Source organism: Carcharhinus amblyrhynchos, chromosome 2, assembly GCF_965287045.1.
Source record: "Carcharhinus amblyrhynchos chromosome 2, sCarAmb.v2.hapA, whole genome shotgun sequence".
In the NCBI taxonomy this organism is placed as follows: domain Eukaryota; kingdom Metazoa; phylum Chordata; class Chondrichthyes; order Carcharhiniformes; family Carcharhinidae; genus Carcharhinus; species Carcharhinus amblyrhynchos.
The window spans coordinates 107,036,274-107,050,879 of NC_137325.1; the positions used below are offsets into that span (position 1 = coordinate 107,036,274).

General features: G+C 39.0%; 1 protein-coding gene across 5 annotated transcripts in view; it reads left to right on the top strand.

Annotated features, from left to right (window-relative positions):
* Positions 1-14,606, top strand: part of adam22 (ADAM metallopeptidase domain 22) — a 290,976-nt gene that overhangs the window by 135,081 nt on the left and 141,289 nt on the right. For all 5 annotated transcript variants that reach the window (XM_080210663.1, XM_080210672.1, XM_080210680.1 and 2 more), the window contains exons 10-13: positions 1-72; positions 3,307-3,473; positions 10,130-10,214; positions 13,407-13,491. In XM_080210663.1, coding sequence (XP_080066789.1) covers positions 1-72; positions 3,307-3,473; positions 10,130-10,214; positions 13,407-13,491 — 409 coding nt within the window. The remainder of the gene's footprint in view (positions 73-3,306; positions 3,474-10,129; positions 10,215-13,406; positions 13,492-14,606) is intronic.

Sequence of the window (14,606 nt, forward strand, 5' to 3'; positions counted from 1 at the left end):
TTTAAAAAGCATCGTTTATCAGTGGGCCTCACCAATAACTTTGCAAAATCAATTGTGAACATGGTGGACATGGTAAGTGCTGGTTACTGTTCTCTCTGTTCTCACAAAATGCACGAAGAGACAGTCAGAGCTGAGATGGAATCATAGAATGGTTAAAGGAGACTATTCAGCCTGTTGAGCCTGTGATGGGCCTCTGAAACCATAATCCATCTAATCCCACTCCCCTTTCTTTTTCCTGTGGTCCTGCCATATTTTCCTTTTCTAATAACAATCCAATTTCCTTTTGAAAGTCTCAATCGATCCTGCGTCCATCACACTGTAAGACAGTGTATTCCAAATCCTAGCCACTCGCTGCATGCAAATGTTTTTCTCCATGTCGTTGTTGTTTCTTTTGCCAATTAAATCAGTGTCCTCTGGTTCTTGATACTTCCATTAATAGGAACAATTTTTCCCCATCTAGTCTATCCAGATCCGTCATGATTTTGAATACTTTTAGTAAATCTCATCTCTATGTTCCATTCTCCAAGGAGAGCAGTACAATCTCCAATCTTATAAAACAACTAAAGTTCCTCATTCCTGGCTATATTCTTATGCATCTTTTCTGCACACTCTTGAATACCTTCACATCTTTCCTGAAGTATGATGTCCAGAACTGATGCAGTACTGATGCCCTGTACACCATGCTGTAAGTCATTAATATATGGCAGGAAGACCAGGGGTCCTTACAGTCATCTCTGGGAAACTCCACAATCCTCCAGTCTGACAGTCATTCAGTATTGTTCTTTGCTTTCTGTCCCTCAGCTAATTGTGCATCCATGTTGCTATTGCCCCCTTTGATCTGGGGACAACAAGGCTGTTGTCTGGCACTTTATCAGATGCCCTTTGGAAGTCTATGTACACCACACCAACAGCAATACTGTCATCAGTCCTCTCCGTTACCTCATCAAAAACTCAAGCAAGTCAATTAAACATGCTTTTTCCTTAACAAATCCATTCTGGCTTTCCATATTTAATCGTTATTTTTGTCCTGGTACTATCATTTCTAAATGCTCCTCACTATTGAAGTTAAACTGACTAGACTGGCCTGCAGTTGCTGGGTTTGTTTTTAAGCCCTTTTCTGAACAAGGGTTGCAATTTTCCAGCCCTCTGTTACCACCCCCGAATCTGAGGGAAATTATGACCAGGCAGTATATGCAATATATTTTCCCTTATGAACTTTAAACTCTTCAAGTGTTTGTACTTCCTCTATCACCATGCCTCTGGTAGCATCTTCTTCCTTTATAAAGACCGATGCCCTCATCTCATGCATAAATCCCGTTTTTGATCCCTTATCAGCCCTACTCCTCTTTTTACAACCATTTTACAATGTATATGTCTGTTGAAGGCTTTTAGATTCCCTCTTCTTATTCTCATATTTGCTTTTTCAATTATGCTCTGGATCTTCTATATTTGGCCTGTTTCTCAACTGTATTATCCACCTGACGTATGTCATAAACATACATTTTCTGCTTGTCTTAATCTCTATTTCATCATCTAGGGAGCTTTGGATTCATTTGCACTTCATGGAAATATACCTTGACTGTACTTGAATGATTTCTTTGTTAAAGACAGTTTACTGTTAGTCACAATTTTGCCTGCTGATATTTGATTCCCATTTATCTGGTCAAATCCATACTTATCCCATTGAAAATGGCTTCCTCCCCGTTAGTTATTAGTATTCTGGATTGTTCTTTTCACTTTTCCATAGCCAACTTAAACCTTACAACATGATGTCCACTAAATGGTCCCCTACTGACAGTTGATCCTCATTCCTAAGAATCAGGTACAGTAAAGCCTCCTTTCTTATTGGACTGAGAACATATTACTATTGAAAATTTCCCCTGAACATCTGCTTGCCAATTTCCTACCCTGCTCCCTCTTTCTACCTTTGTTGTTGGTACCCATGTGGACCACAACCACTGGCTGGTCACCCTCTCTCCTCAGAGATAGGTGGCATCCTTGACCTTGGCACCAGACAGGCCACATGCATTGTGGATTCGCATTGAGTGCTGCAGAAATGTCTATCTATTTTTCAAACTATCAGATCTCCTGTCACTATTGCTCTTACGGCCTTTTCCCTTTACAGTTCTGTCAGACATGGTGCCATGAGTTTGGCTCTGGTTGCACACCCCAGATGAACGATCCCTTTCATCATTATTCAGAACTGAATACTAGTTGGAGGGTGAGGTGTACTCATAACCTTCTGCCTTTTCTTCTTGACTGCTTGTTGTTCACTCATTCCCTCTCTCTCGGCATACTCTAAAGCTGCAGCAACACCGCGGCTATAAATATGTGATCCACAAATCTCTCAATTTTGTAGATTTGCTGCATGCTGCCATCTGCTGCTCAGTCTTCAAAACCTGGAGCTCGATCTGCTGCAGCTGATGACACCTAATGCACATATAGTTAGCCAGGGTGCAGGGAATGCCCTGTAGTTCCCATATGGAACAGGTATTTACTCCAGAGGTCAGAGCTGTCTTGTCAATTCTGTATCGCAGTGGTGGGTAACCTGCGGCTCAGGGGCCACAGTGCAGCCCATAAGACATTTTCTTGACTGTTGCCAATGGGCAAAGTTGCCTCATAACACTGATTTCCATCCGCGTAATTTTTTTCCTACTGTTATGACTGAAATGATACGTATGTAAAGCAAGGGCATATGAAGTGAGATGTGAACTGATTGCACACAACATTGACCATGAGAGCTATGTGCTCCCTCTGCATCAACGTTTCTTTTATTTTTACCATTTGAAGTTGAGTGAGTTGAGTTCTATAACTTATGAAATATTGGGTGTGTATTAAATGTATTCAATCTTATTCATTGGATCATGGTCAGTTAACAAGCCCGATTTCAGCTATGTGTTCCACTGAGATAAAGGAGGGCCACTCAAGTGGCCAACTCATACTCGCTGCTCTATCTAATAGATAATGAAACCTAATACTTAAAAAGTAAACACACACCAGCTACTCAATGTTTAAACGAAGGTTAATGACATTCATTTTTCTTCAAGGTGGAAGATCTTTGGTAACTCAGGAAATTGCTTAGGTGGCATTTCCACTTTTTCCCCCTAATCTCTTTGCCAGTGTTAGAGTGGATGTTTGATCCCCCTAAAAAAAATTAAACTTCCAGGTGCAGAAGTTGTGGCTTATATTGATTTCATATAATTTTAATGTACTTAACTGCACTTAATGTACTCTTGAATGACTTGGCATTTTACTCCAGAGTGGATCTTGTTTATGTTTTAATTTGTTTTCTCGTGCTTACATTAGATATTCAAGGAACAGCTTAACACCAGAATTGTGCTAGTTGCTATGGAAACCTGGTCAGTCGACAACAAGTTCACCATAGATGTGAACCCTCAGGTAACTCTACGAGAGTTTATGAAATACAGAAGAGATTTCATTAAAGTGAAGAGTGATGCCATTCATCTATTCTCGTAAGTAGCTCATTAAAACGTTTTGTTCAAATATACTAAATGTTAAACCTTCATTGCATTTTTATGGATCTTTAAGGAGTCTAAATTTCATACAGTAAGATTTATTTTTCTGTTGGATGAAAGGAGTTACATACTGATATCCTTCAGATATCATGTGTTTGGAAAATGGGGTGGAATTTTCCCATTCCACCTTCCACGGGAATCATAGTGGGCCATGTTGATTTTGGGTGGGATTTTCCAGTTTAGAGGCAAGTTTGGCCAGAAAATCCCAACCATGGTTTTCAACAGTGGTTGATGGTTGTTTTATTGGTGATTTTTGTTTTTACTTCTTGTGCTGGTACACTAACGTAAAAGGTGGCCTTCTCCTTGTAAACAAGGGCAGCAAAAGAACATCTAATCAGCAAACAGGAACTATGAGGAAACAACTTTTAAACTAATCTGGAGATTGCGTGTTTGTTGTGGGTCTTTTGAGAAGTCTAAGAGCCAGTACATTGGATATTTTCCTGAGATGAAGTCTAGATATGATTGTGATGTTCTGAGTAAACCACCAGTGCCTTGTTCAGAACAATTGCTAATTCAGGAAGATGCTAGCTTTTACACTACAACAAAAGAATAATTTTGACGCCAGCTAATAGTTCTGGGAAATAGCTGTGACTTGCACAACAAGTTGGATTTATGTATGGTTTTTAACACACTGAAGTTGCTGTAAATTGCTTTACAAATGAATAATAAAAAAGGATAGATAGACCTTGTGAACTAAGTTAGAGAAGGTGATAGAAGGACGAGTTTGTTGATTTTGAGGAAGTTTGCAAAGGAAAACTCTGAGCTTTTTGGGAGGTAAAGGAATTTTGGGTGGGAGCACGAGAGAGGAGGTGAGAGAGATGCATACATAGGACGCTGGATCAGGAGGATTGAAGAGTCTGGGAAGGGATGGATATCTCAAGGGGGTTGCAAAGGGAAGGAACTGCATGGATAGATTTGAATCTGATAGAAGGGATTTTCAGTTGGATGGATTAGGGGACAGGTATCTCTGTAGGTGAATGGAGGCAGCAGTGATGGCCAAGCAGATTTTTAGTGCACAGTTGAATGCTGATGACTGTGCTGTGGATCCATTTGAATTCCTGCAGTTTGGACATTGGAAGGCCAACAGGAGAAATATTGGAGTAATTGACTCTGGTGTGACAAAAATGTGGATTAACTTTTTACCCTGGAGAATGGACTTGGGCAGGTGTGGAGATAGGCAATGTCACAGATATATAGACAAAGATATATGGTTGATTGGCCATGCTAAATTGCCCCTTAGTGTCCTGGGATGCATAGGTTAGCGGGATTAGTGGGGTAAATGTATGGGACGACAGAGATAGGACCCACATGGGATTGTTGTCAGTGCAGTCTCAATGGGCTGAATGGCCTCCTTCTCCACTGTAGGATTTCTATGATTCTGTGATTCTATGAAAGAGAGGATGTAGGGTATGAAGTGTATATAAAACCAACCATGATGCCGAGGTTATGCACAGGTTAGTTCTAAGTGAGTTGTTGTGGAGGGAATTGACATCAATGGCAAAGCAGCAGAATTTGTGTCTAGCACTGAAAAAATGCTTGGGGGTTTCCAAATGTTTAACTGAAGGAAATTATGGCTCACTCAGGATTTTATGTTAGACTCAAAGTAAGCTGCAAATCGTTTTGTGTCATCAATAATATCAGGAGTTTAATAACTCTACCTTCATCACAATTTGGTAACAAGCATACTGGATATGGATTTGGGAGTCCTTTGCTTAGCCATTGTGAGATCAGTATAGGATAGTTTATCATCCTTTCCTGGGAAGAACAGAACCTTCTGTACAAATAGATGATATGTGTAATTGAGTTAGCATCACTGTTATATTTTATAAATGATGCTCAGTTCCACAAGGAAATTTCTTGTGGCGAGTGGTAGAGATTTTTTAAAATCAGTTTTCCCTCTCCATCCCATGACTGCATCATTTCCTTTTTTTTTGGTTTTCAGCTTTGATGAGTAAGTTGCTTCATCTTGCTTTCTCAATAAATGAATAAAATTATTATAAAATCCTCATTAGTAACAAGAAAGAGCTGTTGTTACTCTTACGTCCCATAGGACTTCTGTGTTAAACTAATATCTTCATAGTGTGATGTTTCAAGAAAGATATTGGTAAATATATTTCAGGTTTACAAATAATGGGCCGGATTCTCCGACTTTGCCCATTGCTGGTATTCCCTGGTTCCACCACGCTGAACAGAGATTTGTCTAAGTGCCAAATTCTCCATTCTCCCTGGCAGCAGTAGCAGACCGTGCGAGACCAGAGAATTCTGACCAATTAATCTCCAAATCAATTGCAAAGAACTTGGCAACTCAATATATAATTAAAGATAGAATTATGTTTTTTTTAAATTGGAAAGTAGTTAGTCTCTAGCTCATTAAATGTGACATGCTGTCAAAGAGGACTGTAATACTAATCACGAGAAGACTGCTGAACCCACTAAACTCTGCTTTCATGAATTATTGAAGTGCTTTGTGAATGTCCTTATGCCTTGTCTCTTCTTCCTTACACATGTATTTTTCCAAACATTTATTACTTCTTGAGTAAAATAATTAGTTTAAGCCCTCAGTTTCTGCAATACTGGTTTACTTCGAAGTGATATTGTACTTGAAATCTAATTGTAGTATTATATGGCACCAGAATAATCCTTGAAGATTCATACTCTGCCTCCTTGTATCACAGAATGTGGTTTGCTTTTTTAATTACTCATCACATTTTCTAGATTTGGAAAGTGCTGAGTTAGCTATCGTTCTCTTAATTTTCCCTTTGCCAATTCAATGACTTTCAGTGAATACTTACAATGCTGATTCTTATAATCAATATACATATATGGGGAACTTAATCTACTCTTTTGTCTACTTCAGTCTTCAGTAAAGCTTGTAATTACGTCTGCCTCTATATATAGCTATATAGAGCTGGCTCTATATGTAGCTATAGCTGTCCCTATAGTGCTCCTATTTTTGTGTCATTAGTAAAGTTGACAAGCTTATTTCCACAGGCAAGTCATTAATGTACAATAGTTACAGCGGGATTCTAAGCACTGACACCTTACGGGCTATAACCAACCATTCCCCATTACGCTACTAACCATGGTGTATGATATATATCCATATATTTATTTCTGTCAGGGACTGATTTTCTGTTCTGAGTTTCAACCTCTGCTTAGTGCACCATGTAACTGTTTCTTTCATAGTCAAATGCATTAGTTTATGAATAAAACAACAGTGATATCACCAGCTTGAATCGAATGCAATCTCTGGCATCTTTAGATCTTTTGAGCATCTGACTACAATTGTCATATGCCTTTCAGTTACGCTGTTGCTTTCTTTAGTGCCTGTTCTTTTTTGAATCCTGGCAGTTTCATAGATCAAAAATAACATTCTTTCCAATGATTACTAATGTTGTTGTGTTGCATTTCGCGAGAGTCAACAATGGTTTTGCTTATGATCCCAACAATGGCTTTGCTGATAGAGAAAAGAAATGCAATTGTTAGCAATCTGAAATGGTGGAAATACATGGGACAATCATGTGAAGAAGAGTAATTTTTAATTTGAGAGATGGGTACCTTTGAGGATTTATACTACTAGGTGGCATGATGGAATTTAATATGCCTCTGTAGGAACGTTTTCAGAGACTACGTATTAAGCTAGCTTTCACGTGAGGGATTCCCCTTCTTAATTACGGCTCAGCTAACACAAAGACTCACAGAGATGGTATTCAGAGTAAAAGACATTTCTTTATTTTCCAAGCTTGGTCAATGTACAGAGGAGAGAGATGTGAGGCAGTTCCAAATCTTCTAAGATTACATTACTCTCAATACTGCAAATATATAATTTTTGAAAGCCATTTGCCCACTGCAGCTGGGTATGAGCCAATCATTATTTGTATAGATTATTTATCTTGGCCAATATCATTTACTTTCTGACAGCATGTGACTACGTGATCAGTTTATGAACCTTAAGAGTTTTTTTCACAGTCTCCTGATACTTTCCAGACCCTGTTATCTGGTGCAATGTATATCCCATTCATAAGGACTGTCTGGGACCCCTGGTGTGTCCTTGGTCAATGTATATCCTATTCATTAGGACTGTCTGGTCTTTGATAAAGGTTGCTTTTCCCTTTGCTCAGTAGCTGCATTGTTCCGAGGAATGTGGTTCTTTTTATTTAACTGTGCCCCATCATGCCTTACAAGCACTGTGTTGTTAACCAAGGTATATGCTTTTAGTGCAGAGTGTGCTTTCAAAAATACATGTCTAAATTCTCAAACAGTGGTAATAGGTGCCCCTATTCAAACAGTATTTTTTGGGCACTTTGTACTTCTCTGTATTCTATTCACTCTGATCTAATCTATCCTGATCTGTTAGTCTTTTAATCCCAAATTATTCTAAATTCCCTTTTACAGCCTCCTACCTCAAGGAATTGATTTCAGATCCAATCTAGGCTTAAATCTTTAAAATATGTATCTGTTTCAATCGTGGAGAGACTTGATATGAAATTAATCAATCAGTCTCAGTCTAGATTGTGTTGGGTGCACATCATCCGGATGAAGACACCTCTAATGTCATGAAGTGGTATGAATTGAAAATTTCATTCATCAAGCCTACAAGAATGCTATGTGTGAGAAATGGTGTGACAGAGTAGGACTATTGGAAATGAGGTACAGAGTAGATTGTTGCTGTATTGTAAAAAAAGCCCTACCTTGCAATAAAACATTCCTGTAAGAATACTTCATGCTGACAGAATATCATAGTAAACATTGTCCATTCTCATAAGTCTGATCAAATCTATATCACACCTCTCATAATTTATAATTATATTTGAATTCATGCTAACCTCAATAGAAGGACTTGGAGGAATAAGGGAGAAGAGCTGGGAGATTGGATGCAGGAGACGGGAAGCCATCTTGGTGGCGAGGCTGGCAAATTCTCAGTGGTGAAAATAGAGACGGAGGGAGTGGAAATAGAGAAGAATGGAGAGGAATAGGGAGTGGAAGGTGAAAAAGAGGGCTGGCAAGGAAGGGAGAAATGAAGGGTGATAGAAAGAAAAGGGATGAAAGACAGGGAATGGTAATAAGGACCAAGGATGGAAGATGTCAGCAAACTCTCTCAATGCAGGGTGTGCAGTGTAGCTTTCTCACCACAGTGCTTGGCTTTCTGTATCTAGTGGGCCACAAATTTGCTGGAGGGCTAAAGGAGTCTTCCAGACGCAGGAAAATTAAATCCCAGTGGGAAGTTTGGATGAGAGCAGGTTTCCCATGGCAGAGAAGGAATGATGCCATTGGGTTCCTGGTGAGTGAAAAGACATGGGGGTGGCATTCCAAGATGGTTTCAATGTTAAAGCTGGCAGAGAAGCAGGGAAAGGCTGCATTATAACGGGGTGAGATCAGGGAATTGTCAGCCTCAGGAAAAGTTAACTGGCATGTAGGACTTTAAGGCACTAGGGATGACAGAGAATAATTCACAGAATCATCAGAAATATGTATAAATTAGTTAGGGTAAAATATTGATCTGTTAATATATAAATTATTGATTACTAACTTAGGAGAAATGTAGTTACATTTTGGATTAAATTCTGTTCAGGGTTAGGATAAGAATGAGAGAGGTTAGCAAAGAATATATTTAGAATGAAAAATGCTACCTGTACGAAAAACCTGATAAACAGCTATGTGGTTTAAAAAAAAGTTAAATTTCACCTAACCTATAGATTACTGAACTGGCCCAGTCCAATCCAGCGCAGTAAAGATTCTGTGCTGCTCCACACATCCACCCCATGGCCAGGGTATGGCAGTGCAGGCAGAATCAAATAATTCTACAATTATTATATCTAGCATCACAACCTGTCATATTAATGGAAATATATGAACGCAGTTCCCACAAAGCATTAAAATCATGTTATAATTTATACTCATCTGCACACATTATTATAATAAGTTTTGTTTTATTGCATTTCCTGCAGGTATTTTAGATATGATAGATTGGCGGAGTCCCTGGAATTATGGCCAAGAAGGCCGTTTGCATTATTTCCCCAGGGTTTCCATCAATCGTCTGCTAAAGTCACAGAGGGAGATTGGGAGAATGTCTGCAGCCATTCCAGCCCTCCAGCTATAAGCCAACAGCGAATGTGGGTCACACAGTGTGAGATCTTTAACAACACAATTATGTATCACCGCTTCACCTACAAGAGTTACAGGCGTTTAGTGAGGTTTCAATGAAACATGCACCTCACACACTGAACTTATAATTCTTGTGGACATTGGAATTTATGATGGTAAAGGTTAACAGAAAATGTGACGGAAATACTAAGTGACACATACAGAAATTGCATGCAGATAGAAGAAGTTTATCATGTCAGACATATAAAATGTGTATATATAAGTTGAATGCAGAGAGTGAATAAATAATATCTTACTCCTGGTCGGGGGCTCATGAAATTGTTACAGTCCACCTAATAGAGCTGTCAGCAGTCCATTCTTGAATCCATTTAGCGTGTTCACCAAATTTGTGTTCCTTGAATAGACAAACTTGCAATGTTAAATCATTATTCCTCTGGTGTACCTCTTGATATGTGTTTGAAGTTAAAGACTGTTTTCTTTATTTCAAGGGGAACTATGTTTAAAAGTAGCCAGAGTGGAGTAGCATACGTTGGTGGAATCTGTTCACAATCTAAAGGTGGCGGAGTGAATGAGGTAATCTTCTGTTCTAATAAAAATTGCATTTAGGTTGTGATAGGGAAATTGCAAGATGGACTATACAAGTGCAATGATGAGATGTTTGTTCAGTTTCTTCTGTCACCAAGTTGCCACACTGAGCTTTGCTGCTTTGGTGAATGTTAAAACTGAGACCAACTTCCTTCTAGTGAGCCACTAAAAGCAGCACTACAAATATAGAATCATAGAATGATAGAATCCAAATTGCAGAAAGAGGCCATTTGGCCCTTTGAGCCTGCACTGACAACAATCCCACCCAGGTCTAATCTCTGTAACCCATATATTTACCCTCCTAATCCCTTTGACATGAAGAGACAATTTAGTATGGGGGCTTGGTTTGCTCAGTTGGCTGGATGATTAGTGTCTGTGTGGTTCAGAATAATGCCAACAATGTGGGCTCAATTCCTGCTTCCGGCTGAGGTAGACTTCGGATCTATCTTTTTGCCCTACCCTTGAGAATGGAAGGCGGTGGCAAACTACCATCTCAGAAACTACCAAGGAAAGCATCTCAGGATGAAGTATTGGCAGACAAAGAGTCAGGGATGTATTTTTTGGCTGTATTTTGTTTCAGGAATTGACCTGTTGGTGACAATTTAGCAACCTATATACACTGGCCCCTGAATCTTTTCTGACAGTAGCTTTTACACTTGCCTGGGTACTGGATGTGACCACTGTAGACCTGTGGAAGGAAAAAAATTACCTAGTGATCATATGCGAACAACACCAGTAAAATCTGTGTTTATTTTAGAAATATTTCATGCCTTTTATTTTAGCAAGTACGATTTGTTAAAATATGCTTTCATATTTTAGATAATTAATTACCTAGCAGCTCCCTCTAAGTCAGTTTGTTATACTGCCTACTGCACTGAAAGCTGGTAGGCAGAAGTCAGCTCTTATCTCCTCCTTTCACCTGTAATATGACACAAGGCAATAATGCTATTTGTTATCTATCATTATTTTTAAATTAACATTTTTAATTTGTTGATTATTGCGAGGAGATTTGCAATATTAGCAGTTCAGTGCTAAGTATGCCAAAGTAATATATCTATTTAGCAGGAGATTATAGGCCACAGGGGAATTTTAGTATATATCCTGTTTAATTAAATAGTAGCAGGCAGTCCAGCGGTATGTGACTGGATAGTCTAAACATAGTCTGGGAAATCTAAAATACACTTTCACTCTAAAAAGGTAATATTATGTGAGCTGTAGTAAGTGGCATGATGGATTATCTACTATAGGCATTATTATTCAGAGCCAAGACCATTAGACAGATGTAGGAGCAGATGTCAGCCATTGGGCCCATCGATCTGTTGTGCCATTCAGTGAGATCATGGTTGATGTGATATAATCCTCAACACCACTTCCCCATCATATCTCCATACTCCTTGATTCCTTTACTGATTAAAAAACTGGCATTTTCAGAATAACAGCTTTGAATAAAGCCTGTTGTGTGTGGAAAAAACTGATGTGTGTTATTCACACCCATCATTTTGAAGGATGTACCTTTTTGTAATGACAGCCATGAATCAACTTCAAACAATATCTGCCCAAATCATAATGACTTAATGGTTAGGCTCCTGATAAATAAAGAACAGCAAAAGTTTATTTCATAGTTTAGAGATTCCATGAGCCCAAATTTAATCCAGTCAAAGCACACACAGTAAGAACCAGGCACTGTACTTCCAGAGTCATAGGAAACGGAGAGCATAATTTTAGGCATTCTAACATCAAATTTTATTTTTTTTTCTTTTTACAATTATAATAATGGACACGGCAAAAAGTAAATGCTAACTCCAAAAGTATTGAAAACCTGGGGTGGAATTTTACCGCTTTTGGTCCCACTTAAGTCAAAGGTTTTTTAAACAGCTCTCCATATCTTCCAGCCCCGCCCCTGCCGCAATGGACTGTAACTTCCACCACTGATATCCTGAGTGTCAATTCCATTGGAGGGAGGTACTATGTATTTTTAAGACTTAGCTCCTGATACATGCAAGTATCCTATCAGTGCACTGGGGGCTGCCTTTTAGGATGACATCTGGCAGCTCGGGTGTTGGAACTGGGCTGTAAGTCTCTTTGACTTTCGTGTCACTACTGCCCCAGTTCTGGTGAGCAGGCCTATTGAAAAGCTTCCCCATCCTGACTGATGTTAACCATTCCTGCCAAGAGGAAAAATGCACAGCTGTTGACTGGTCACATGTTTTACATTCCACACAAATTTTCTTTCTCGTAAGAAAATCTGTTGGGTGTAAAATGGACAGCTGAACCATAGCTATTGTTTTGTATTCAATAGGAACAGTTTACATAACCCAACAGAAACACAGTGACTTACACTACAGGCCCATTGTGTCCATGCCAGCCAATAAAGGTCCATCCAACCTAACCCCAGTTTCAACTCGTGGCTTGTAGCCTTGTCGGTTACAGCACCTCAAGTGCATACCCAAATGTTTTTATATGTAATGAGTATTTCTGTCCCTAGCACCTTCCAGGGAGTCCCAAACCCCCATCCCTGAAAAACATGCTTCTCAATTTGTCTCTAATCCTTCCTCTAATTACTTTAAATATTTCTTTTCTGGTTATTCACCACTATTAATGGCAATAGGTCCTTCCGATACACTTTTCAGGACACTTATGATTTTATACTCTTCAATTAAATCTTGCCTCAGTCTTCTCTGTTCCAAAGAAAATAGCTCTAGCCTCAGCAATCTTCCCTTATAGCTAAAATTCTCCATTTCTGGCAACATCCTCATAAATCTCCTCTGTAATCCTATTAATTCAATCACATCCTCCCTGTAATATGATGAGCAGAATTATGTAGTTCTCTAGCTATTGTGTAACTAGCATGTTATGCAGTTTTTGCACAACCTCCTTGCTTTTATGCTTTAGGTCTCAGTCAGTAAAGGAAAGTATTCCAAATGCTTTTTGATCAGCTTATCTATCTGTCCTGCTACCTTCAGGCATATGTGAATATGCAGTCCAAGATCCATCCATTCTACACATCTCAGAATCCTAGCAGTCATCGTGTGTTCACTTGCCTTTTGTTTGTCCTCCTCAAAATGCAATACCTCACAATTTCCTCTTGACGTTATTTACAGTAAATAAACTGAAGAGTTCGTTAAAGATTAGTTTTCAATTGGAGAGTCATTTCAGACAATGTCTGATGCTTTGTTTCAGTTTGGAGGTGTTGGTGCAATGACTGTAACACTTGCTCAGAGCCTGGCCCAGAACATTGGCATCTTCCCAGATAAACGGATGAATGGTAAGTTCCTACAGTGACACGTGAATTAATTCATTTAAGAGCAGTTGCCTTTTTAAAAATATAATATGACCTGTGTGCACCAAATCTTTATTTCAGAGAAATTGAAATAGTCTTTCTTCTTAATGCTACTATATAGCATTATATAGGTTTACAAGATGTTGAGAGGAATAGATAGGGTGGATTCTCAGAGGCTATTTCCCAGGGCGGAAATGGTTGCTACGAGAGGACACAGATTTAAGGTGCAGGGAAGCAAGTACAGAGGAGATGTTAGGGGTAAGTTTTTCACTCAGAGGGTGGTGAGTGAATGGAATCGGCTGCTGTCGGTGATGGTGGAGGCGAACTTGCTGGGGTCTTTTAAAAGACTTCTGGATGAGTATATGGGATCTAATGGGATTGGGGGTTATAGATAGGTCTATGGCTTAGTAGGTATACAAGTGATCGGCGCAACTAGTGGGCCGAAGGGCCTGTTTGTGCTGTAGTGTTCTATGTTCTATGTTCTATATATGATTTTGTCAAGGGAGAAGAAAAACATTTTTTTATGACAGTAAAAAGCAATGTATATAAGATAAAGCAGTATACATAAGATAAATTGTCAAGAATATGCACTAAAGTTTTAAGTTAATTTATTAGTTACGAGCAAGGCTTACATTAACATTGCAAAGAAGTTACTGTGAAATTCCCCTAGTCATCACATTCCAATGCCTTTTCAGGTCAATGCACCTAATCAGCATGTCTTTCAGACTGTGGGAGGAAACCAGAGCACCCAGAGAAAACCCATGCAGACATGGGGAGAATGTGCAGACTCCACATAGACAGTGACCCAAGCCGGGATGCACCGCCTTTACCAATTCCCTGTTGCCTGAGTCTCAAGATACTGCTTTTTCTGGAACTTTGCAGAGTTTTTTCCACTCAAAACATTTTCATGATTGTTCCATTTCTTTCCACATTTTAATGATGATTATCCAATACCATTCTACAATGCAATGCTCTAATTTGTTCTTCATACCCTTAAACAAAGTTATAATGAAAATAATATACTGCAGGTGCTGAAAATCAGAAATAAGAACAGAGCACGCTAAAAATATTCAGGCAGCATCATTGGAACAAATTAATAA